At 45.3% G+C, this 25,578-nt stretch overlaps 1 protein-coding gene across 3 annotated transcripts in view; it reads left to right on the top strand.

The window, feature by feature from the left end:
• The first annotated feature begins 9,104 nt into the window (after window positions 1–9,104).
• Window positions 9,105–25,578, top strand: part of SMOC1 (SPARC related modular calcium binding 1) — a 156,547-nt gene continuing 140,073 nt past the window's right edge. For all 3 annotated transcript variants that reach the window (XM_060140291.1, XM_060140281.1, XM_060140272.1), the window contains exon 1: window positions 9,105–9,444. In XM_060140291.1, coding sequence (XP_059996274.1) covers window positions 9,346–9,444 — 99 coding nt within the window. In that variant the 5' untranslated portion in view covers window positions 9,105–9,345. The remainder of the gene's footprint in view (window positions 9,445–25,578) is intronic.

Here is a 25,578-nt window from a genome sequence, read left to right as displayed (position 1 = left end):
GCCACCCCGGGAGCCCATTCCAACTTTCTGTTAAACGGAGAAAGCATTTCTGATGGTTTTAGACAGCTCCTTATTCTAAAGACCTCTAAAAGCATTCTTTCTCCTAAACTGCAGTCTACCGTCATTAACTAGTCTCCTCTCTGGCTTGCTGGCATCAGCCCACTCTGCTCTGTTCTGCGCGGGGCCTCCAGGTAGAGCAAGAAGAGCCCTGCGATTGATGTCTGGAGCTGCAGTTACTTTATCGTGATGCGGTTTCAACTTGTGTTTTGGTTTAGAGTCTCCAAATGGCATATTCTTTTTTGCTTCCCCCCAATAGCAGATTCTAAAACAAGGAATTTCAGTGCAAGTAGTTTATGTGGAGGGGATCCAAGGGAGCACGGTAAGGCAGTGGGGAAGTACAACAGGGAAAGGAAAAAGGACAATTAATGGTTCATTAATGAGAGGGCTGCTGCTGTGGGCAACTAGGGCTTAATCCTGTTGGGGGCCCACTGACAGACTGTGGGACACACCTCAGAAGGACACACCTTGCTGGGGGCGGTGAGGAAGTTGGGGAATTTACCTACTAATTCTGGTTCCGCATTGGTTGAGGGTTGCACCTGGGGGGTGGGTGGGTGGCTATTATCTTCCAGACACTTCCAGCTGCTCTCTACAAAGGATGAGCTGGTACCTATAGCCAAAGGAAACCCTCAGGCAGAAGTCAAGGGGATGTGGGTCGGACATGAATAGTATCTGCTTCAGGTCCTGTCACTGGTGCCACTTCTCCCAAATCTACTGGGTTAGTTATATTAATACCATCCAGGTTCCACTGGATCCAATTTTGTTGATTTTCTTAAAGCACTTGTATCTTTTATAAAGCATTTCTTGTAAGTATCTTTTCTTGACTTTTATTCTTTTAAAGATATCTTCCAAAGCACAAAGATAAAATTAACTTATTTTTAAAAGATAGAATAAAACTCATTCTATCTTGCAATTATGATATGGGTACATGGGAACTCTTTTATAAATGTAAGATACATTATGAGATCTTAGTGATCTTATTTTTTCTTATGTTGTGAAACATTTTGCTATTTTATCATCCTAGGACTTATCTTACCATTACTCATCAGTTATTCCCAACTATGCTGAAAAAGACTAAAAATAATACGAAAACTGAAGAATGATGGAATTACCTAGAAGAATAGTGCAATAGTGTCATAAATCATCAGTATTTTATCATCCTTCAGGTTTCTTAATTCACTACCTAAAGTATTACGTCATCTTCCAAGAAGATGTAAAAGACTGGAGATACCATCTTTGTGGTCTGCACTTACCTTTCATTGGAAACAACTGAAAATTCTGACTTTTCATTTTCTACTTATACAGGCAACAAGAAAAAAATTGATAGAGGAAGAGGCTTCAAAATTATTATATAAATCAAAAGATGAATGCAAAGAGACAGTAGCGTTCTAGAATATAAGCAAATGATAGTGAAATTGATTATGTAAGAGAAATCTTAGCCTCTGAATCTTTAGATGATAATATCCTAGATGATTTTTCTCAAACTCAATTATCAGTGAATTAAGAATGTATTTTAAGGACAAAAAGGAAATATGGTACTTTCATCCATTTATTCACTCAATAAGATAGACTTAATTACACAATATTTTATGACAAGAGCCTGAACCTTCCTATTTTGCAAAAAAGACGTATGATGATATTCATTAATCTTCTAGATTTCTGTGCACCAAGATTTACTTGTAGTGTTTTTTTAAATGGACAAATGTTGAAGGCAGGTGTCTATGCAAAGAATAAATAGATGATGTAGGAATGAAAATATTAATTGGATTGAAGATTTTAAATTATGTTTATGAACCTGGAAATGAAAATGTTTTGCAATTATGGAGCAAAGAAGATGGCCATACTCTCTTCAACAAAATTATGAGCCACCAAAACTTTCAAAAGTACTGTTTTGATGATGCAAATGCAGACAGAAGAACCATAAGGAATGAAAAGCTAGACCAATTAGAGATACATTTGAAATCTGGAATCAGTATTTACAAGATGAATATGTTCCAGGCTCGTGACATTTGATGGTTTCAGTCAAAATTTGTTGTCTATTTCAGGTATGTTACCTTCAAAACTAGGAATATATGGAATACAATTTTGGGTTTATTATATTTAAATTCTTGTTAACAGTTCTGACAGAGTTGTTTTTCACTATCTGTGGTCATCAGTCTCCAAGACGGCTCCCACTGAGCCCCGCCTCCTGGTATTTACGCCCCTAAAGTCCCTTCCACATTGTACCAGGTTGGCCTGTGTGACCAATAGAATATGGCAGAAGTGATGGTATGGCACTCTGGAGATTAGGTTATCAAAGACTGTGGCTTCCATCTTGGGCTCTCTCTCTTGCTCTGGGGAGAAGCCAGCTATCTTGTGAGGACCCATGTGGAGAAAAATGGAGGTATCATGCCAATAGCCAGTGAGGAACTGAGGCCTGCTAACAACTGTGGGAGTGAACTTGGAGGTGGGTCTTCCAGCCTCAGATGACTGTAACACTGGCTGCTAGGTTAACTGAAACAAGAACCAGCTACATAATTGATGGGGTCCAGTGTAAAATGAAAATGGGAGTTCCTTGTTAAAAACTTATTATAAATTCAGCAACCACAGAATATTAAGCTAAATGTGGAAACTTTTTTTTTTTTTTTTGGCCGTACGCGGGCCTCTCACTGCTGTGGCCTCTCCCGTTGTGGAGCACAGGCTCCGGACTCGCAGGCTCAGCGGCCATGGCTCACGGGCCCAGCCGCTCCGCGGCATGTAGGATCCTCCCAGACTGGGTCACGAACCCGTGTCCCCTGCATCGGCAGGCGGACTCTCAACCACTGCGCCACCAGGGAAGCCCTAAATGTGGAACTTTTTATGACTGCACAGCTTGCACGCTTATGACGCTGGCCCTGGCTGTGACCTCAGAGACCCTGAGCCAGAACAACCCAGCTGAGTCCCTCCCAGACTCCTGACCCATAGAAACTATGAGATAATGTTTGTTGTTTTAAACTAAGTTTCGGGGGTAAGTTGTTACATAGCAATAGATAGCTAATACACTATCCCTTTATTCCTACCTCTGTAAATTATTTGTAAAATGACTTAAAAATATAAAATGTAAAATGAGTCCATCAGACTCAGATGGTGAGTGGTGGTAACTATCTTTTCTGGGATACTGAGAGTTAAAGGGATAAGAGTGACCAAGTCAGTTGAAAATTTACTGCTATGTTTTCTCTTGCCTCCGTGCCTTTGCGCATGCTGTTTGCTATGCCCAGAATGCTCCCCTCCCCCAATCTTTGTACAGCTTAAACCATACATCCTTTAAATCTAAACTTAAACATCACAACCTCAGGAAAGTTGACTCTCCAGACTGAGTTAGGTGCCTTTTTTTTTTTTTTTTTTTGCGGTACGCGGGCCTCTCACTGTTGTGGCCTTTCCCATTGCGGAGCACAGGCTCTGGACGCGCAGGCTCAGCGGCCATGGCTCACGGGCCCAGCCGCTCCGCGGCATGTGGCATCTTCCCGGACCGGGGCACGAACCCGTGTCCCCTGCATCTGCAGGCGGACTCTCAACCACTGTGCCACCAGGGAAGCCCTAGGATGCCAAAACTTTTGATGTGCAAGCCAAATTTCAAGACTACCCTTGGTAAAGTAATCTACGTGGTTAAGCCTCACTCCTTCATCTGCACAATGGGACTAATAATACTGACTTCATATGCTGAGCCTGAGGGATGAGATCATGTAGGGAAAGTGCTTAGCAAAAAATTCAGCTCTTGATGGAATAAGGTGGATTGGGCTCAAGTTCCGATTCTGCTATTTGTTTCTGGCTGAGTTATGTAACCTCCCCAAGTTTCCGTTTCTTCATTAACAAAACGGGGGAAATGATGGTACCTACCTTGTAGAGTAAATGCAAGAGTGTGTGTTAAAGTCTTTGTGTTACTGCTGTATTAGTAATTTTGAAACCAGGTCACAGAAAAGTAACCAGGTGAAAAGAGAGATTTCCCTATAGGTGGATGAGGGAGGGAAAGAAACAGAAACAGAAGAATACAGACCACAGCCAGGAATATTTTCACAAAGATAGCATTATTCCCGATGGTCCTAATTGACTGCTGGTCTCTTCAGGGGGCTTCTTTCTTGCCACCCTGGCACTACGTGGCTTGAGCTTCATCCAAGTATGTTCTCAGATCCTCCCACTTGAAGGTGCCTAAGAGAGGGAAATACCAGAAGTAAATTTTTGTGGCATCAAGAGTCTGCATGTCTGGCCCTAAGGTTATTAATGTTTTGAGCATGAGGGAGCTAGATGTGCAGAGCTAGAGGAAAGCCACAACTAAACACTCCGGACTGCATTGCATTGTCCATGGTTCCTTCGCTTGGCAGCTCAAGATATGTTAATGATGGTGATGATGTTGATGATGTTATGTTAACAAGGATGGCCCCTACTGCCAGATGGCCCCAGGATTTTCTCCTTCCTCGGTAACATAAACCCGGATTTTCAGCTGGATACATGTGGCCACCTTGAATTAAGAATACAATTTTTTTTTTTTTTTTTTTTTTTGCGGTACGCGGGCCTCTCACTGTTGTGGCCTCTCCCGTTGCGGAGCACAGGCTCCAGACGCGCAGGCCCAGTGGCCATGGCTCACGGGCCCAGCCGCTCCGCAGCATGTGGGATCTTCCCGGACAGGGGCACGAACCTGTGTCCCCTGCATTGGCAGGCGGACCCTCAACCACTGCGCCACCAGGGAAGCCCAAGAATACAATTTTTTTAGCCTTATTTGTAGCTAGATGTGGTCATGTCACTAAGTTCTAACCAACGAGATATAGTGAAATGTGACTGCTGGGAGTTATCCTTAAAGAGAGGGGCATGCTATTCTTTTCCTCTTTTTCCTCCCTGCAGCCTGGAAAACAGATGTGATGGATGGAGCTTGAGCAGCCATCTTGGACTATGAGGGAGAAGCTGCTTATTAAGAATGACAGACTGATACTAGAAGGAGCCTAGGTTAGAGAGCGCTATCCTAGACTTTGAAGGGAGTTTGTGTGCAAAAGAGATAAATAATCTTCTAAATTGTTTGTCATTCTAATTATTTTTGTCATGTATATATATATATTTTCAGCTTTATTGAGGTATAACTGACAAAATTGTAAGATATTTAAAGTGTACAATATAATATGTATACATTATGAAAAGATTCCCCCCAACGAGTTAATTAACACATCCATCACCTCACATATTTACTTTTGTTTGTGTATCAGTTGTCATGTATATTTAAAGTGTAAGGACTGACCTTGGTAAGAGTAACTTCTGTGGGTCAATCTCACCTGCATAATGGGGCTAATAATAACTACCTCAGCCCAATGTTGGCGTTACAGCAAGTTGTCATAAATTCAGAAACAGACCCCAGGATTCTTGATGTCCCAGGCTTCTGAGCTCAGTAGTATACTTGAAAAGAGTCCTGAACTTTAGACATCACTCACCTTTCTCTGTCCGTAGTGGTGTCACAGGTGAAGCAAGTATGAATCAAGGTATGTTTATATTATAGAAGCACTTTTTTCCAAAGCACTATTAAAGACCTACCTTCCTGAAACCTTCCCTGCCCATTAGGTTTATAGTGGGTCCCTGCTCTCTGAGTCCCCAAAACACACTGCAGTCTTTGTTCTTAAATACGGTCTCCAGGTATCTGTTTGCTGTGTCTTAAATTAGATTATAACCTCTCAGAGGGCAGGGTGTACATCCGAAGATCTCATAATAATGAGCATTGTGCTGGGCACAGAAAGAGATTCATCAAAATGCTTGTTAAAATGAATAGAAAGATTCGACTCTGAATATGAGACAAGACTCCTGGAGTGGGGCTTCCCTGGTGGCGCAGTGGCTGAGAGTCCGCCTGCAGATGCAGGGGACACGGGTTCGTGCCCCGGTCCAGGAAGATACCACATGCCGCGGAACGGCTGGGCCCGTGAGCCATGGCCGCTGAGCCTGCACGTCCGGAGCCTGTGCTCCGCAGCAGGAGAGGCCACAGCAGTGAGAGGCCCGCGTACCGCAAAAAAAAAAAAAAAAAAAAAAAAAAAAGACTCCTGGACTATACAAAAACATATATTGAAATGGGCGTTCCTAGCTAGTGCTAAATATTTGAGGCCCTCAGACCTCAGTATGGGATATAAAGTATTATTTTTCTTCACTGAAATATCCCCTTGCAAACAGAAGTCCCACAGGACAAGGAGCATGGCTGAAACTGGACAGACCAGATGCCAGGAGAGCTAGATTTATTTTTGGACCATAAGCTTGGCCTCCAGGGAAAGAAGGAACTTGTCAATATCACTTTTTTGCTTGGATCAGACGATTGAGCCTGGCAGAGAGACACTCTTTGGGACTAGTAGTTCTCTGGAATTTCTAACCTTCTCTGGGCTTGGGAGGAGTTGGGAGAAGAAAATGCATCATTTGAATGATGGCCATGGTTACGGCAGGCCTCGCATGCCAACCAGAGGGAAAGAAAATACTTGCTGAGCAAAGTAACTGGAAAGCAGTTACTCATATTTTAAACTAGGCTACATGGTTGAAATCCAGAATAATGTAGACTTTTGGACCAGCGACTACTTGGAAATAAGCTTTCTGGCTGGAGAGCAGCCTCTGGTGTTGTGGATGGAAAGGACTATTGCAGTGTCTTTTCCCTCGGTGCTTTGTGCTGCCAGATGCTGGGGGAGCGGCATCTCAAGCATTTACTTACTCCAATAGATGTCTCAATAATTCCAGCAACAGAAAGGAGTTGACCACTTTGATGGGGGTGCATGTGGCCATGTGGTAGAGTCAGGACAAACCCGTCAGACTGCTGAGCCTGATAGTGACATTTTCATCCCTCCAAGATCCTGGTGGAGGAGCACTTAGGTGGACACAGGGAAATTGATGTAAGTGCTTCACAAGGCACAGGCGAAATGGACAAGTCCAGCTGGGCAAATTCCCAGGATGCCAGATCATAAGGGCTGTTTCCAGGAAGGGCTGACCCTTGCTGGAAGGGCTGACCCTTGCTTTTCCCTGAAGCTCAGTGACGCTAAGAATCTCAGCTCCCTTGCAGGCCACTGAAAAAATTCCCAGTAAGCCCACAGGAACTGTTGAACCCTACAGCATTTGCGATTGCAATTATCAGATGATGGAGGAAGAATTAGACTCTGAAAATCTGGGCTTGAATCTTCCCTGTCATTTACCAGCCAAATGAGGCCAGGCAAGTCCCAATCGCATGGAGTATCCGTTTACTTACCTGTCAAGTTGGATCTCTCTGTCTACTTCACAGGATCGTTCTGAGGATAAAATGAGACGAGGCATTTGTCCTGCCCTCTTCATAGGCCAGATGGTGATATTTATAACTTAGTCATTCTAAGGGCTTTATATACTCCATCTCCTTCAATCCTGAGAACACCTCATAAGGTGGACACTATTTTTATCCCCATTTTACAGACAGGAAAACTGGATCCCAGATTAAGTAAAGCGACTGATGCAAGGTTACACCACTAGGTGGCAGACCCAGGATTTGAACCCATCCTGACTGGCTCCAGAGAGCATGTCAGACTGTTGCACTATTTCCCAGCAGAGGAAGACAGGCGATTCTCTTAGAGCAGTTCTTCATTTTTGTTTGGAGAACAACCAGTACTTTGTTATTGTTTCAGCATCCAGTCAGGGCTTTCTGATCTGAGGGCGCTGGGGAAAGTTGAAGCCTTTGAAGCAGAGTGTGGTGATTCAGGTGTGCTTTCTAGAAGGATGGCTAGCTGCCTGGTGGAGGCTGGATGGCAGACAAGGGGAGTGGGCAGAACTGAGTGCAGGAGTTGGGGGAGAAGCTTGTTTATACAATCCAGGAGAGACGCAGTAAGGGAAAGGAGTTAACCTTTGTCTGGACCTCTCAAGCCCACGGGGAGAGGAGTTAAATTCTGCCACTGCTTCCAGGCTGGCTGGAGAAAAGTATCCCTCCCCTTGAAGTGAGTGGTCCATAGCAATGAAAATAAACACTAAGGGCTGTATTCCACATAAGAAGGTAAACCATGGTTCTCTTGGGTTGAATGCAGTGGACCACCTGGTTCCGTTGAGAAGCTGGTGTGATGTGTCTGTGACCATTCCCAAGATGAACCCCTGGGGACTGCCCTGGGCAGAGCCTTTCAACATCCTACGGGCACTCAGGAGAGGTCTCCCTCCCTCCTCTGACCCATCTCTGGGGTCTTTGCACCCACAGACTACCCCTCCTACCAATGCTTTTTCCTCTCTCTCCCCCCACCAGCAAACCAGCTCCCCTCTAACCTCTCCTCCCAGGGCTCCTAGGCCACAGAGAGGCTGCCTGTTGGCCCTCCAGTTCCAGGCAGGGAGCCAGGACGCTTGGGTTCTAATCCCAGATCCACCACAGGGCCACGGGTCGGCATCATCCCATACCCACAGGGGCCCTCCCCAGCAAGGAGATGCCCAGCACGTGCTTTCTCTCTCTTCTCGACTCTGCTCCCGGGGAAGCCGCTGTAGGACTTAAGTGTGTCACCCGCTGGAATCTTGTTTGCAAGCAGCGAATGCGCCTAATCCCCACGCCCAACCCCGGTCACAGCCAGCGCTCTGCGCGGATGACCTGGGGACTTCCCAGTTGTTCTTGGTGTTGATGCAGCCAGGAGGCAGATTTCTGAACCCCTCTGCGCCCTAGTACCCTCATCTGAAAAAACGAGGCGAGGAGTGTTTTCCCTGCCTATTTCATCCGGCCGACAAGTCACGTACTCGTGCAGAAAACTGTACATGCTTAAGGTGTTATCATTAGCCGGGCGGGCATTCTGGTAGGTTCAGGCTGCTGGAGCTCTCGGAGGCTTCACCAGACCCAAGGGCCAAGAGGAAGCTCCTCTTTATCCCGCTCTCTCCTGGAGCCCACTTCGGCCAAGCCACCGAGAGTCGTTCCTCAGTGGGGACGACCGCGAGCCGCCCCTCTTTCCTCTCTCCCATTGGCTTTCACCTGCCAGAGGGGCGGCTGCCACGGGCCTCTCTGCCCGTCAGTCAGGGCCGTCGGGCTCCGCCCCACCCCTCCCGGGGGTTTATAACGGGAATTCCCATGGCCCAGCTCTGGCGTCCAACCTGCTGCCGCCGCGGCCCGGCCGAGCGGAGAGCACCACACGCAGAGCACACGCTCGCGCTCAGCTCCCCTCCGGGGCGGTTCATGAGCGCGCGCTCCGACCGCAGCCTCCGCGAGCCCGCGCCGCACCGCCGCGGCCCGCCGTCGCCAGGGCCCCCCGGGGGAAGGAAGGCAGGAAGGCCGGCGCGGCCGTGCGCCCCGTGGAGCCGGCCACCCCTGTCCGCAGCCGGCTGCCCGGCCCGTCTGGCACCATGCTGCCCGCGCGCTGCGCCCGCCTGCTCGCGCCCCACTTGCTGCTCGTGCTGGTGCAGCTGTCCCCGGCTCGCGGCCACCGCACCACGGGCCCCAGGGTAAGTGAGCCCCCAGCCGCGCGCCCACCTGCGGAAGGAGACCCAGGTCGCTGACCCTCCTCCTGGTGGTGTGGTGGGGGGAGGTGGCGGAGAGGGGGAAGGGAGGCGCCAGACCTCGTCCCCCTCCTCACCTACTACCCAGTCCCCCGTGGGCTTCTCGGCGAAGTTGCTGAAATAAAAATTTCTCCCATTGTTCCCCCCGCCCCCCACCCACCCATTCTTTCTTGCAGCACCGATTCTGCCCGCTCCCTCCTGCCCTCCTCCCGCGCTGTCACTGGTGCGTTCTCTCTCCCAGTCTCTTCTCCCAGGGCCTTTTGCTCCAAGACCCTTAGAGGTGCCTTCCGCCTCCGAGGTGCCTCATGCTGCTCGCGGTCCCGGAGCGCTGGTGCTCTTGGCAGGCGGCGGTGGGGGGCAGCTCTGCCTCCAGGGTTTTAGGTTACCCGAGAGCCACACAAGGACCTTGTGTTGTTGCTGTTTTAAAAAGCGATCGCTGCTCGTAAAACCCGCAGCAGATAATTTTAATGCTCCCTCCCGCTAGGCACAGCGGCGGAGGAGGGGTAGAGGTGGAGGCTGGGGAGAGCTGGTGGAGAGGAGCTGGCAGTGTTCAAGGGTCTCTTCCCCTGCGTTCGGACGCGGGAGGTTGAACTACTTGTTGAACCTTGGTCTGATTGGAGTTCCTGAACGATGTGAAACGTGCCAATTCTGTGCACAGGACAGGCTGTTCAAGGCATTCTAAAACCTCCCGGAACCGACAGCATTGTGTGCATTGCTGGGCTAGGTTATTGCTCCCATTCGCCCAATCGGTCTAATGAAGGATTCCACTGGCTTGAAAAGTGTCCTCTTAAACCACTTAGGTGTTCATTTGATCAAATTTATCCAGACAATCTCTGGCCGAGGATTAACGTATGTCAGGGCAGTTGTCTATGGAGATAGCTGCTTGCCTCCGCCAGGCAGGGGGAGAGTCCATGTGGAAGTAGCTGGGATCTTTGTGAACAGGTGGGCTCCTTAACCAGCTCACGCTTTCCTGGGTATTGTTCGGCCTAGCCTGTTGCCACCTGTTCTGACTGCAGGTTCTTTATTCATAGCTCTTGCTACCACGAGAGTCATCTTTATAGCTGTCGTGTGTGTGGGAAAAGCCTTGCCAAGCTTGATGAGCCGTTATGACCGCCCAGGTGCTGGCTGATTACATCCGAGCCCGGCTATCACTGTGAGATCAGATTTGCAGCCACTTAGGAAAGAAAAGGGCCGGCCCTTGCTTTTATGACCAGATGTGCAACAGCAGCAGTTAAAGTGCGGCCGATTAGATCCAGGGCGTGTCATAAATCCTCGACAGCAGGCGTTCCCAAAGCTGGGGCAAGTCAGGGCTCCAGGAGTGACTTTTATGAATGCAGATGAGCATGCCTTTTAAATGAAGCTGCTTGGTTTGATATTAGGACTCACAGCTCTTAAGCTCTGAGGTCAGGAGAGCCACGGCGTTCCCTTCAATAATTAGGAACAGTCAAGACAAGAGACGCAGACCAGAGCACCCCAACTGAAATCTGGATGCCCGCCCACATGAGAGGCCCGGAGACAAATGGCGGGGGGCTCATTTGCTGCCGGGCGGGTCTAGCGTCTCAAGCCATATGGCTCTCCTTCCTTGCCTCCTGAATCTGGGGGAAGCAGCTCTTAGGGGAAAGCTAGGGACTTCAGGGGAAAATAGAGACATTGGTTCGTTTTCCCTCCAGCTTCTTTAGTTCATTAATTTGACAGAAATGGTGGAACACAAACAGGAACTGTAAATAGGCTTGTGTGTCCCAGCTTGCATTTCCTCTCTCTCTCTCCTTTCCTCTCTCTTTCACACACACACACACACACACACACACACACACACACACACACACACACACACTTAGAAAGCACCAAGAGGAAGCTACCGTCTTGAGTGTGTGGTTACCTGGATGCATGTATAGGCCCCATTGAAAGCCACCACTTATGAGTTCTTGAGCCGGGCACTTTCCATGATCACTTATGTTTATAAGAACAAGAAGATGGGTCTTTTTAGTGTCATTTTGCAAGTGAGACTTAGGGAGTCTAAAAGCCTTGCTTGAAACACTCCTGGTGCAGCCACAGCAGTGGGAGCCAAATCCCAGTTTATACGGATGTGCAGGTCGTGTGCTTTCCATACCACCCAGAAGCTGTGGGGAGTGTTCATCCGACTAGTCATGCCATTCCTGTCAAATGGGCATCAGGCGAGTCTGTAAGAAAGCATTACTGATACTTTTGGGTGTCTGTATCACTAAAGGGTGATGTCTTTGAGTTTCAACCTATTCCAGAAGACTGCAGTTCTCTTCTCTGTCTTCTTGGTGGCCTCAGAAATGTGGCCCTGGTTGTGAATGGCAGTGTCACAGGAGGAGCAGAAACATCTGGCTGTTGCAGTATTCCCTTGGGCATCCCTGGGTCTCTTCTGCTAATCTTTTGAGTGACAGAGGCTTAAGGATTGGCATCTTTTCCAGCTGGCTTTCTAGGAAACCGAGAGCATGCCCTTTCGGTTTAACTTTATCTGGCTCACTAATTGAGCTCCCCCGAGGCCTAGACCCCAATCCTTGCCCCTTTATTTGTTTCCTGCCTTCATAAAATGCCTGACATTTGTTTGACTCTGGAAACCAGCAGCTATCAAGTATCAGATTGGAGACTATTATGTAGGAAGCACCTGATTTCTTGGCCTCTCAGCTCTGAGCAGCCGCGTGGCTACCTGGGATGCTGGCCAGGAGCCTTTTAATTACGGAGGAGGCAGCCATTTCTTTAATCCTGCACACTTTACTGAAAATCTTTCTGGGGAGGATTGAATGGGGGAGGGGCTCTGCCAGGCTGATGGAGTCTGACTAATGCCTGTCTTTGTCTAAACCTCTGTCTGCCCGGCAGACTGGCAGCTGGGCGAGGGCAGGAATCGTGCCTGTCTTGTCCATCGGTGTATCCCCAGAGCTCAGCACAGGGCCTGGCACTTGTGAAATGAACAAATAAATGCAGGTAATGCATGTTTAACAGTGATTGACAGGTTCCACCTTCCTGGTGCAGGACTGGAGACAGGAAAGCGCATCCGGAGCCTGTGTTCCGCAACGGGAGAGGCCACAACAGTGAGAGGCCCGCGTACCATTAAAAAAAAAAAAAAAAAGTTTGAGAAATAGGAGAAAAGGTCAAGAAGTCTAAGAAATTTTATTTCTTAATTGTTTTAGTTATATTCTTTAACTGTCCTCTCTCCTCTCACATACTTGATTCATCCTTTAAAACCTAGTTCTAGCATCACTCTCTGGGAACTTTCCTGCAAAAAACCATTTTGCTTAGAATCAATCACTCTCACCTTTGTACAACTTCGGTATCTCTTTCACTTGTCTTCCAGCTTTTGCTAATTCTTCTACAGTGAGCAGCTTGAGATCAGACCAGCATCTTCATCTTCTCAGCTCTAACTTGCCCCTTCGGCACTCCACGCATCATTCTGTCTTGTTAAGTGAACAAGCTCACAACCTCTTGAGGGCAGAATAGAGATGTTATTTGTCAGTGTGCTGGTCACACTGCAAAGTGTTCTGTAAATATTTATTGAAATGAATTCGACTGTACTGTGATGTCCATGCTGGACTCCCTGCTCTCATTTAAATGTGAAATTGGTTACTTAACAAACTATTATTTCTTTTCCATTTTAGGCTTTTGTTCCTTGTTTAAAAATAAGCATGTGGAGGGGTGGAGGAGGAGAGACTGAGCAAGCGGACTTGGATGGGCGAACAGGCTTTGACTCCACCTAAACCCTTTTTAAAAAATCTTGCGTTTGCCAAATGTGAAGCAGCTTGTAGACAGTTCCCTTCTATTTGACTAACCTGTCTCAGTGTCTGGACCAGGGTGTGTCCTTGTGTCTGCAGAGATGCCTTTCTTATTGTCTGTGTTCAGGACAGAAACCTTTTTTTTCCACATGGGGGTTTTAGCTGAGGGGCTACTCAAGGTGTTAGACCAATAATTTCATTTAAATATTTTGATAGAGCTGACATGTGAAATTTAAAGAAATAAAACTGAGGAAGACAGGAAGAGGAGACAATCATCTTAGAAACTCTAGGAAATTCAATCAAATGGAAAACACTTTGATATGATCTCATTATCTCCTAAAGTTGAACATTCACTTTTTTTTTTTTTTTTTTGGCCGCCCCTCTTGGCTTGTGGGATCTTAGTTCCCCGACCAGGGGTCGAACCTGAGCTCTTGGCAGAGAAAGCACGGAGTCTTAACCACTGGACCGTCAGGAAATTCCCCGAACATTCACATTTCTTACAGCCCAGGGATTCCACTCCTAGGTGTATATGCCCAAGAGAAACTCATGTCCAGAAGGAGACATATGCAACCGTGTTCACACTATCACAAGCCTGGAAAGAGCTCAAATACCCATCAGTAGGAGGGTAGATAATAAATTGTGATGTATTCACACAATGGAGAATTATAGTCAGTCAAAACAAATGAACAACAGTGACATGCAAAAATATGGACGCATCTGGGTAATATGATATTAAGTAAAAGAAATGCAGTGAAAGATGCAGCGTGACATCTTTTATAAATTTATAAATAGCTAAAATTAAATAAAAACACTTTTAGGAATACATATAGCTGCAAGAAAACTATATGAAAAGAAAAACAAGGTACACAGGATCGGGGGAGGTTAGGGTGAAGCAGAGGGTTGGATTGGCCAGGAAAATCATTTGGTTAGTGTAAGTTAGTATCAATACTTTACCTTCTTTTTTTGGGGGGGCGTGAGTTTGAAAGTATTTGTCCATTGGTAAAGATCAATAGCTTATTTAATAAAAAATAAGAGTGGCTCCTGCTTAGACCAATGTTGAGTGTGTCACTAGCCAAAGATTATGTTTAATTCCATTCTTTGCACCTGAGGTCAGGCAAACACAAATTCCCTTTGTAGAGACTCCTTTCTTGCCTCCTCTGCTCCCTCCTCCCCCTTTCCAGATGTGCATCTTAGAAAACACCACGTTGGGGAGTGATGATTGGTTTTTCTTTGAATTCTTGGCTGGTTAGACCAGGGGCCCCAACCCCGGGCGGAGGAGGACTGGTAGGGGTCCGTGGCCTGTTAGGAACCTGGCCGCACAGCAGGAGGTGAGCGGCGAGTGAGCGAGTGACGCTTATCTGCCACTCCCCATTGCTCCCCGTCGCTCGCCTTACCGCCTGACCCATCCCCGCCCCCCATCCGTCCGTGCAAAAATTGTCTTCCACGAAACCGGTCCCTGGTCCCAAAAAGCTTGGGGACCGCTGGGTTATACCCAGAGCCGGCCCAGGCTCCGGCGTAAATATCTACATCAGCTGGCCAATGAGCTCATTTGTAAAGCTGAGCCCGCGGTAGGCAGTCTTCTCTCTCCCTTGCTCAGGGGGATCAACCCTGTACATCTGAGTCCCCAGCCCTGCAGAGTAGAAAAGTTCACCAGCTGACGCTTGGGCCAGAAGCCTTATTTGCCAGCGGGGGTGGGGGAGGCGTGTTTCGGGCTGATCGCTGCCTTCATTCCAACCTCCTCCCTCGCCTGCCTTGGCAGAGGCTGGGGAGGGGAGCATGGCCCCGCTTAGCAGGTACAGGGCACCCTTTCTCTCCCGACCACATAGAGATCTATTGTTTAAGCAGCCAAGTTCCTGGCATTGCTGGGGGGTGGGTATGTCCATGTGGAGGGCCCCTTCCTCCTGAGCTTGTCACCGCGGAGCAGTTTGGGAGAGGACAAGGGTTAAGCTGCGGATGGGAAATCGATCGGAGCTGCTTGTGAGGCATGCCAAACAGGGTTAGCATTGTACATATGTGCCGTGCAGGAACCCTGAGTCACTGAGGGGATAGGAGAACTGGATCTCCACCACCACTCCCAACGGCCTCACAGAGACGCCAAAGCGACATAGGTCAGTATAGCAATTAATTGGATTTCCTTCTGCACCTGACGTCATTCTAAACTCAATCGCTAGATCACAAATTAATCTTACCTTTGTCAGACATCTAAGCACGTTAGGTGTGGAGCTCTATGTACTTCCCAGCCGTTGCCTTGATTGATTTCGGCCTCCTTTTTCTGGAGCCAAAGCAGGGCAGCCTCTACGAAGCAGGAAAGGCCACTCAGAAGAGCTGGAGCCTCAGAAGAGCCCCTGCCACCATCACGGAGGACTGGGATGGAGCCAGGTTCTGGGAGATAATGTGTCAGGTGCTTTGAAACCTGACAAATACTCTGCAAATGTGAGCGACTGTGTCCCTTCCCCTAAAAACCATTTCTCACTGCAGCATTGATCTGATTCCATTAGATAAGGGCCAAATGTTTTTTGTTTGTTTGTTTTCAAGTATTGGCAGTGGAGAAAAACTGGACCCACTTCCCAGAATGGTTCATTTTTAGGACTAGATAACACCTCTAAGACAGCACTGGGAGTTAAAAATATTTTGGGGGCATGTTTATCATGCATCTCTTCTTGAAAAATTCTGCAAAGGCCCAGGGGAGAGGACACAAAAGCAGTAACAAGTAAGAGGGTGAGGTGGGCAGTGTTATAAAAGGACATTGAGCCTGCTTTCAGGTGCACAGTGCCCCTGACTGGCTCAAAAACAATGACTCCAACGACTCCCCTTCGTCAGTGGTGCTGTCCGATAGACCTTTTCGCTAGGATGGAAATGTTCTACATCTGCACTGTCCAATATTAGACACATGTGGCTATTGAAGGGTTTTTTGTGGGTTTGTTTGTTTGTTTTTGTGGGGTTTTTTGCTATTGAATTTTAAATGTGGTAAGTAAAACTGAGGAACTGACTTTTGAACTTAATTTGATTTCAATTAAGGGTAAATGTTAATAGCCACGTGTAGCTAGTGGCTGTCATACTGGACAGTGTCGGTCTCTCACTGAGGTGCCCAGCCTCTCACTGTATATCCCCACCCTCATGTGCCCCAGACTTTGGTTGCACTGAACTGCATTGCATTTCCTGAACTCTCCTTCCCTCCTCATCTCTGTCTGTCCGAATCCCGCTCATCATTTAAAAGCCTCCACACAGTCCTCCCAGCCTCGCCCCAGGAAGGGTTCTCTCACCCACTGTGCTTTGCTTACTTACCCCTAGGGTAGTGCGTGTCCCCATCTGCCCTGTGTTCTAGCTGACCGTAGAGGGAGGGTAGTGGGGCAGCCTCAGCACAGGCTTTGGAGGTAGACAGATCCAAGTTTGAGTCTGTCTCTGCCACTGTGAGGACCCCTGTTGGGTCCTCGGTTCCCTAGTTTGTCCAATGGAAGGCATAGCATCTATGTTCCAGGGTGGAGGAGGATGAAGTGGGAAGTCTTAGCTTCCTATTCCTGTTGTAACACATAGCACGAACCTAGTGGCTTAAGCAACACAGATTTTTGGAGGTCTGAAGTCTAAGACAGATGTCACTGGGTTAAATAATCAGCAGAGCTGAGTTCCCTTCTGGAGGCTTCAGGGGAGAATCCATTTTCGTGCCTTTTCCAGCTTCTAGAAACTGCCTGCATGCCTTGGCTTGTAGCCCCTGTTCACCTTCAAAGCCAGCAATAGCTGGTCAAGTCTTTTTCATGCTTCCATCTCTCTGGTTCTGACTCTTCTGCTTCTCTCTTCTCCACTTAAGGACCTTGTGATTTCTGACCCCTGGGCTACCAGGAGAGCCCAGACTGTTCTCCTTATTTTAAGGTCAGCTGATTAGCAACCTTAATTCCTCCTTGCCATATACTGTAGCACTACTAGGATTAGGACATGGGCATCATTCGGGGGGCCATTATTTTGCCTACCACATTCATTAAGGGTCTGATACAGTGCCTGGCTCATAGAGGGTGCTTGATAAGTGGGGGCCATTATTATGACCTTCATCTATGAGTTTCTTTCGTTTTAGCCTGGGAGTCTTGCAATGGTGGTGTTGCTTAATTTTCTTTATAGACTCCATCCTGTTCAAGAACAGGTGCTTAGCAAATATTTATTGAATAACAGAATTTTTGGTAAATGTAGATTATTTCTTTCCTTGTAAAGAAATATTACACAGTAAAAAGAAGTAAAATGCAACCCAAAATACATAATCCCCTTTGTGCAAAAAAAAAAAAAAGTTGGCTTATGATTTTTTACGGAACTAGAATAAAAAAATCTTAAAATTTGTATGAAGACACAAAAGACCCTGAATAGCCAAAGCAGTCTTGAGGGAAAAAAACAGAGCTGGAGGAATCAGACTCCTTGACTTCAGACTATACTACAAAGCTACAGTAATCAAGACAATATGGTACTGGCACAAAAACAGAAACATAAATCAATGGAACAAGATAGACAGCCCAGACATAAACCCGTGCACCTATGGTCAACAAATCTATGACAAAGGCGGCAAGGATATACAATGGAGAAAAGACAGTCTCTTCAATAAGTGGTGCTGGGAAAACTGGACAGCTACGTGTAAAAGAATGAAATTAGAACACTCCCTAACGCCATACACAAAAATAAACTCAAAATGGATTAGAGACCTAAATGTAAGACCAGACACTATAAAACTCTTAGAGGAAAACATAGGAAGAACACTCTTTGACATAAATCACAGCAAGATCTTTTTTGATCCACTTCCTAGAGTAATGGTAATAAACACAAAAATAAACAAATGGGACCTAATGAAACTTAAAAGTTTTTGCACAGCAAAGGAAACCATAAACAAGACAAAAAGACAACCCTCAGAATGGGAGAAAATATTTGCAAATGAATCAATGGACAAAGGATTAATCTCCAAAATATATAAACAGCTCATGCAGCTCAATATTAAAAAAAAACCAACCCAATCGAAAACTGGGCAGAAGACCTAAATAGACATTTCTCCAAAGAAGACATACAGATGGCCAAGAAACACATGAAAAGCTGCTCAACATCACTAATTATTAGAGAAATGCAAACCAAAACTACAATGAGGTGTCACCTCACACCAGTTAGAATGGGCATCATCAGAAAATCTACAAACAACACATGCTGGAGAGGGTGTGGAGAAAAGGGAACCTGCTTGCACTGTTGGTGGGAATGTAAATTGATACAGCCACTATGGAGAACCGTATGGAGGTTCCTTAAAAAAATAAAAATAGAATTACCATATGATCCAGCAATCCCACTACTGGGCATATACTCAGAGAAAACCATAATTCAAACAGACACATGCACCCCAATGTTCATTGCAGCACTATTTACAATAGCCAGGTCATGGAAGCAACCTAAATGCCCATCACCAGACGAATGGATAAAGAAGATGTGGTACATATATACAATGGGATATTAGCCATAAAAAGGAACGAAATTGGGTCATTTGTTGAGACGTGGTTGGATCTAGAGACTGTCATACAGAGTGAAGTAAGTCAGAAAGAGGAAAACAAATATTGTATATTAACGCATATATGTGGAACCTAGAAAAATGATACAGATGAACTGGTTTGCAGTGCAGAAATTGAGACACAGATGTAGAGAACAAACGTATGGACACAAAGGCGGGGAAGTGGTGCGGGGTTGAAGGTGGTGGTGTGATGAGTTGGGCGATTGGGATTGACATGTATACGCCGATATATATTGATGACTAATAAGAACCTGCTGTATAAAAAAATAAATAAAATAAAATTTAAAAAAACTAATACTAAACTTTCTTTGGGTTATTTGTATGGAAATATGTTAATATAAATGTTTCAGACATTACATGAAATTCCTAAAAATCTTATATGTTCTGGTATAATGTTATAAGTCATAATTCTAGTTATTATTTTAAAATGTATATCTCAGAAATAACTAAATTTCTTGTCAATTGCATTATTATGAACTTTCATCAAATCTTTAACCGTGGTCATTTTTAAGTCTTTTGTCATTTACAGACAGTTCTGGGTGTACTCTGATGCTTTTGCAAAAATGTTCCTATAAAAGGGTTTCATCTTCAAGGAATTCATGGAAAAGACTCTGACAAGTACAAGTTTCTGGTAACTGACTATACTGCTGAACTGAGTGAATAAGCATTTTCAGAACTCTAATGGAAAACTGATGAATTTATAAAAGTGCTAACAAAAGATCAAGATAAAAAAAATTAATTACATTGGACTGAGTGAACTGATGAGGATGATTATAATTTTTGTGACTTTCTGTTTGAATAAAAAAAATTGATGACTAATAACCTGCTGTATAAAAAAAGAAATAAAATTAAATTTAAAAAAGTTGGCTTATGTATAGAAAAACTGTGTGGATTATATGTCATGCTGTTAATGGTGTTCATCGGGGAATATTCCATTTCTATGCGATGCGTCTTAGTAATTAAAATAATTTTGTTTACAATGAGCATATTTTAATCTTAGAGGAAAATAATGAAGATTAAAACATGCATGATTTAAAGAAATCCCCAAAGATGTCTCAATCCAGCCCGATCCCCATCTACATCAGACACAGCCAGCTCGTGTTCGTGTTGGGTTGATTTTTAGGGTTAGTAACTATTAGTACCAGGCCTCTGACTCAATTTCTGCATGCTTTGAACTCAGTCTGCTTTAAAGGAGAGTTTTCAATTAACCTCAGCAGGATGTAACTGTAAAAAATGCATTTATTGATGCTGGTGGGAATATAAATGAGTCCAATCACTTTGTAGAATTACAGTTGAAGTTGCACACACTCTTTGAGCTTGTAATTCCACTCCAGCATATACCCTAGAGTAACGCACTGACATGTATACTAAGAGACATGTTTAAGGATGTTCACGGCAGCAATTTTTGGTAGTAGCAAACATTGTAAACCAGCTAACTGTCCGTCAACAGGAGATGAGAAATAGAAATTTTGGTATATTCAAATAATGGAATATTACACGGTGCTGAAACTGACTAATATAAAGCACCACTCATTATTATGGATCAATGTCATAATCAAAATGCGGGGTGAAAAAAGGCAAATTGTAGAATACATATGTTATGCTGCTATTTATATGAAGGATGAAAGCATGTGACAACTATACGTATTTTATTTAGGGGTGCAAACATATGTAAAAAATGTATGAAGGGGCTTCCCTGGTGGCGCAGTGGTTGAGAGTCTGCCTGTCGATGCAGGGGACACGGGTTCGTGCCCCGGTCCGGGAGGATCCCACATGCCGCGGAGCGGCTGGTCCCGTGAGCCATGGCCGTTGAGCCTGCGCGTCCGGAGCCTGTGCTCCGCAACGGGAGAGGCCACAAGCAGTGAGAGGCCCGCGTACCGCAAAAAAAAAAAAAAAAAGTATGAAAATTGAGGGCGACGGTAACTCTGAAGCTCAGGTTATAGTGGTTACCTAGGGTGCGAGGGCAGGAGGGAGAGGAACATCGGTTGGTAATGTTTTATGTTTTTAAAATGGAAGGTGAGTGCACAGATATTTAAATTTCTTTTTGTATGTATTACATAATACATCATAAAATTTTCCATAAAAGATAAAAATGCATTTGGATAGATCACAGCAAAGTTTTAAGAGCAAATAATAAAAGTGTTGCTTCTGCACGGGGTCCTCTGCTCCAAGCCGCTGTTCATATTTTTCCTTTCCCCTGAAGACAATGCTCAGGGCCATTCAACCAAACTTGTGACCCCATTGCCTCAAGTGCTGGCTACCTCCCTCCTGCCCTCGTGAGGCCCTAAGGTCATGCCTCCTCCCCTGAGCTCCAGGTGGGCCAGGTGGGTGCAGGTGCAGTGTCCTTCTTCCACCCCTGCCTGGTGGGACCTCTGCTCTTTTTGCTGTATTTGCTCTCCCTTGATAATTAGAGCTGAGGTTGATCATTTTCTCAAATTTATTGGCCATTAGTTAGGGTTGCCAGAGTTGGCAGATGAAAAGTAGGATTGCCTAAATTGTAAATTGCGTAAATTGGAATTTAGATAAACAACAAGTAGTGTTTTAGAATAAGTATGGCCCAAATTATTTGTTACTTATCAGAAATTCAAATTTAACTGGGTATCCTATATTGTATCTGGCAGTCCTACATTAGTTCCTTTTCTTCCGGGAATCATCTGTCCTGAATTTTTGCTGATTTTTCAAACGGGAGTGGTAGTTTTTTTTTTTTTCACCTCACAGACTGACTTGGGAAGAGGTTTTTTGTTTTTTTAAATACTAGATATTAATCTGTTTTGCTGTCATGTCTGGCAAATGCCTTTCATTATGAAAAGACACTGGTTTCAATCTTCTGAATTTTACATCTTTGCGTAACTAATCTGTCATTATGGTTTCTGTCTTTGGTGTCAGGATGAGAAAGGTCTCTCCCTGCTAAGGTTATGGAAATTAAGGTGAATAAGTTTATGAAGGCTCAGATTGCACAAGCAGCAACAAATACACTACACAGGTCAAACATTGATTTAATGTTTGATATGAATTTATATAGTATTTTCTGTGAATTAAACTTCTTAATGTAACCCTGTGGGAGGAGTGCTTGTCCTGTGTTTCAGAAATTCTCAATAACATTTGGAAAGAAGATGTGTCAACCAGAAGTATTCTGTCAAGGTAATTACTTGGGGAAATTTATATAGAAAGTGTTACTTTTGAGTAAACAGGCTTTCTTGGAAATGACACTAGGACTTTGGCAAAGAGCTTAGACTCTCCTTCATCTTTGGGTCCTTTCCCTTCATTAAAAAAAACATTTCTTTGTTATGAAAACTTCCAAATATATACAAAAAAGCAGAGACTAGCATTAGTGAATTCTTATGGAACCCTCACACAGCTCCAACAACAGCTCGATTCTTCCACCCGTCCTCTAGTCCCCTGATCATATTATTTTGAAGCAAGTTCAGACATTATATCTTATCATCCATAAATATTTTCATATATATCTCTAAAAGAAAAAGACGTTAAAAAACACCTAACCACAAAACCACATCACAACCAAAGAATATTAACAACCATCCCTTAATATAGGGATTACAATGTAGAATTCAATCAACAGTCAAATCTCCCTGATTATGTCTCAGATCAAGATCCAATTAAGGTCCACGTATTGGCTTCTCTGTATCTTAATCCTCTTTTAATCCACGAGTTTCCTCTCCACCTCCTTTTAACTTTGTAATTTATTTGTTGAATAAACAGGTGTTCTAGGGTTTTCCACACTAGCTTTTGCTGATTACATTTCCATAGAGTTGTGTAACATGTTCCTGTATCCTTTATATTTCCTGGAAAATGATAGTGAGATCCAGAGGCTTGATCAGATGTAGGTTTTATATTTTTTCGGGCAGTTGTTTCATGGCAGTTGGTGTGTACTTCCATCAGGAGGCACAAAACATTTGTGATATTAGCACCCAGCTATGGTCATTTTGGGACCCATTAATTTGTTAGCTGTTGTCACTGATTTTTTTTTTTTTTTTTTTTGCGGTACGCGGGCCTCTTACTGTTGTGGCCTCTCCCGTTGCGGAGCACAGGCTCCGGACGCGCAGGCTCAGCGGCCATGGCTCACGGGCGCAGCCGCTCCGCGGCATGTGGGATCTTCCCAGACCGGGGCACGAACCTGTGTCCCCTGCATCGGCAGGCGGACTCTCAAGCACTGCGCCACCAGGGAAGCCCTGTCACTGATTTTTAAACAAGTAATAGGTGATACTGAAAAGCACTTATACCTTTTGTGTGGCATTGCCGTCTTTCGGTCTCTGTGTTGGCATGGAGGGGTACAGAGGAAGGGGGCCTGGGGGCCAATGTTCCCTTCTCAGCATTGGCCTCCCACTGGGGAGGCTGCACGTGACCCCAGCACTGTGAGAGAAACTCTGCCTGAATTCTTGGTTGGTGGCCTAGGAAGGGAGTCTCCTTGGTTTCTGGTGGAAATAGTTAAGAGCATGAGGGAGCTGGTTTTACTCTCTGGTGCTAATCGGGAGGCCTTTGAAGTGTAACTGTAGATCAGCTTTGTGTGTGATCTTTGGTACGTACACATTTGTTGGGAATTTATCTTGTAAGAAACAGATATCATGTTTTGAACTGGCTTATCCAATGAACGGGATTCATTGGCTCAAGTAATAGAAGGTACAGATACAAAGTAGGTTTCAAGATTGGTTTGATTTGGTGACTTAACGGTGTTATCAAACGCTCAGAGCATTTATGTCTCTTCCCTCCGCCTTTTTGTGGTGTCTGTTTAATCTGAAGCCTAGCTTTTCCTGGTGGCGGAATTGCTGCAGTGGTTCCACGCTTCATAGCTAAACATCACACTTTCTAGGGGAGGGAAGAGAGAATTGGCTTCCAGTCACCCTTTCCTAGATACTCTCAGAAAACTTTGGCTCTTAGCTTATTGATCTAAGTTGAATCAAATGCCCATTTTTAACCAACTCCTTTGGCCAGGAGAGTGCTATGCTGTGAGTGACGTAGGCCTAGATTCCTTAGACTGGTCTCTGTGCAGGGTAGGAAAGAAGATACCCATTTCTGGAGCTGGCAGTCAGGTTATATTTCCTACCTCCTCCTGACCACATAGCTGTATAAGGTGGAAGGGTGGAAAGGATGCTGGGCAACAAGCACAGTATCCATCTGGGGATCTGTCACATTCGTAGCCCAGCAGAGTGGTGGGTGGGACGTGTGGTGAGAAGTGTGCAGACATTCATGGTCAGAGCCCAGAGAGGGAGATCTCCTGTTACTGTGTGACCAGTTCCCTCATCATTACAGGAAGAATAAGTGACCTCCAAGTGACCACCAGTGCAGACGTCCCAAGGTTAGGAGCTGATAAGAAAAAGCGAAGGTAGGAAAAGTTTGGATACTTTCAGAGTAGAATCGGCCGAATGAAGATGATTCCAGAGGGCCCCCAACATGAAGAGAACATGACCACATAGTCCCATAATTGGAAGGAATCTCAGGGGTCCTTCATTTTACATTAGGTAAGGACTGTCCTGAGTCCACACAGCTAACTGGTGGCAGAGCCGGAGCCAGAACCCAGATCTCCACTCTCCATTGCTCTGTCCCTGACTTTTCCATTCAAAGATGTCCTGGAGAACTTGGGAAAGTGGCAAAAATCTGGCCAAGGGGAGGAAATAGCCTGAATTTTAGGAGAAGATTATATTTCTGAGTTGCCTTTGGCCAATTCACCAATGTACAGTGGTTGGAACATGTGGCCAGAAAACTCAGGACATGCAGAATCTTCACCATCCATGTTATTATACCTTCCATTTCATAGGGTTCTGGTTTCTCAGTCCCTAAAAGACATGGATTCCGGTTTCTGCAAATTCTGAAGGTTTCAGTTAAGAAATGTGCAGCTGAGCAAATAGAACAAGTATCCCGCGATAGATACAGTTTGAAGTGAAGGTAGATCTTGGCGTAAGACTCTCCATGCTTGTCAATAGCAATGCAATCAGTGCAGACGTGCCCAAATTAAATGGCAAGTGGTCTAGAGCACAGGGAATGTGTTTTTTGGTTGGCACAATATTTTCCTGGGAGACCTTTTCAAATCAATACTCAATTTGAGGGTTGAAGTGGAAACCCTTTATGTTTGTTGAAGAGCGTCTGAAAATGTCCAGGGCTCTCCTTCTGTGGATGGTTTTTCCCTGCCTCTTGGGGCAGATTCACATCTGCACTGGCCCAGGCAGCCTGAGGTCAGGAGCTGCACAGAGGACAAGATGCACCATTTCCATCCTTCTCATCTTTTCCTTTGCTTTGAGAATCACGTGCCCTCTCCTGGTGGTGTGTTATTGTACTTTCTTCTCCCATCAAGAGAGAGGCTTAGAAAAAGACTGGGCCCACATCTGTTGCTGATTCGCAGTTTGTATCTTTTCTTTCATTAAAGCTGCATTTACCTGGAGAATGAAATGCACCTTCCGTCTCACTGTTGGGTGACGGGAGAAGTCTGAGCTGCTACCATTTGAGGCTTTCTTGCCCATCCAGAGTCGGTGCAGAGTAGTGGTTTGGGGACCAGAGAGACCTAAGATTAAGCTACTTTCTGCTGGCTCTGCTGCTTTCTAGCTGTTGTGTCCTTGGGCAAATTAACTAACCTCTAAGCTTCAGCTTCCTTATCTGTAATTTGAAGATATTATGTACCTCATTGGGTCATTGTGGAGCTTAAATGAAGTAATGGCAGGAGGCTCAGTAAATGTTAACTATTCATAAAAAGAACAGAGGTAACAAGAAAGATGACTCCTATGAGAACCAAACGTTTTTTCCCTATAGTTTTCCCCCTTGGAATTAAAGCTAAAAGCTCATCAATATGTGGAAGATGTCTAATTTGTGGTT

Source organism: Lagenorhynchus albirostris, chromosome 1 (genome assembly GCF_949774975.1).
Source record: "Lagenorhynchus albirostris chromosome 1, mLagAlb1.1, whole genome shotgun sequence".
NCBI classification, from domain to species: domain Eukaryota; kingdom Metazoa; phylum Chordata; class Mammalia; order Artiodactyla; family Delphinidae; genus Lagenorhynchus; species Lagenorhynchus albirostris.
The sequence above is the reverse complement of the archived record's forward strand: the minus strand, read 5'-3'. Positions and strand labels throughout refer to the sequence as shown.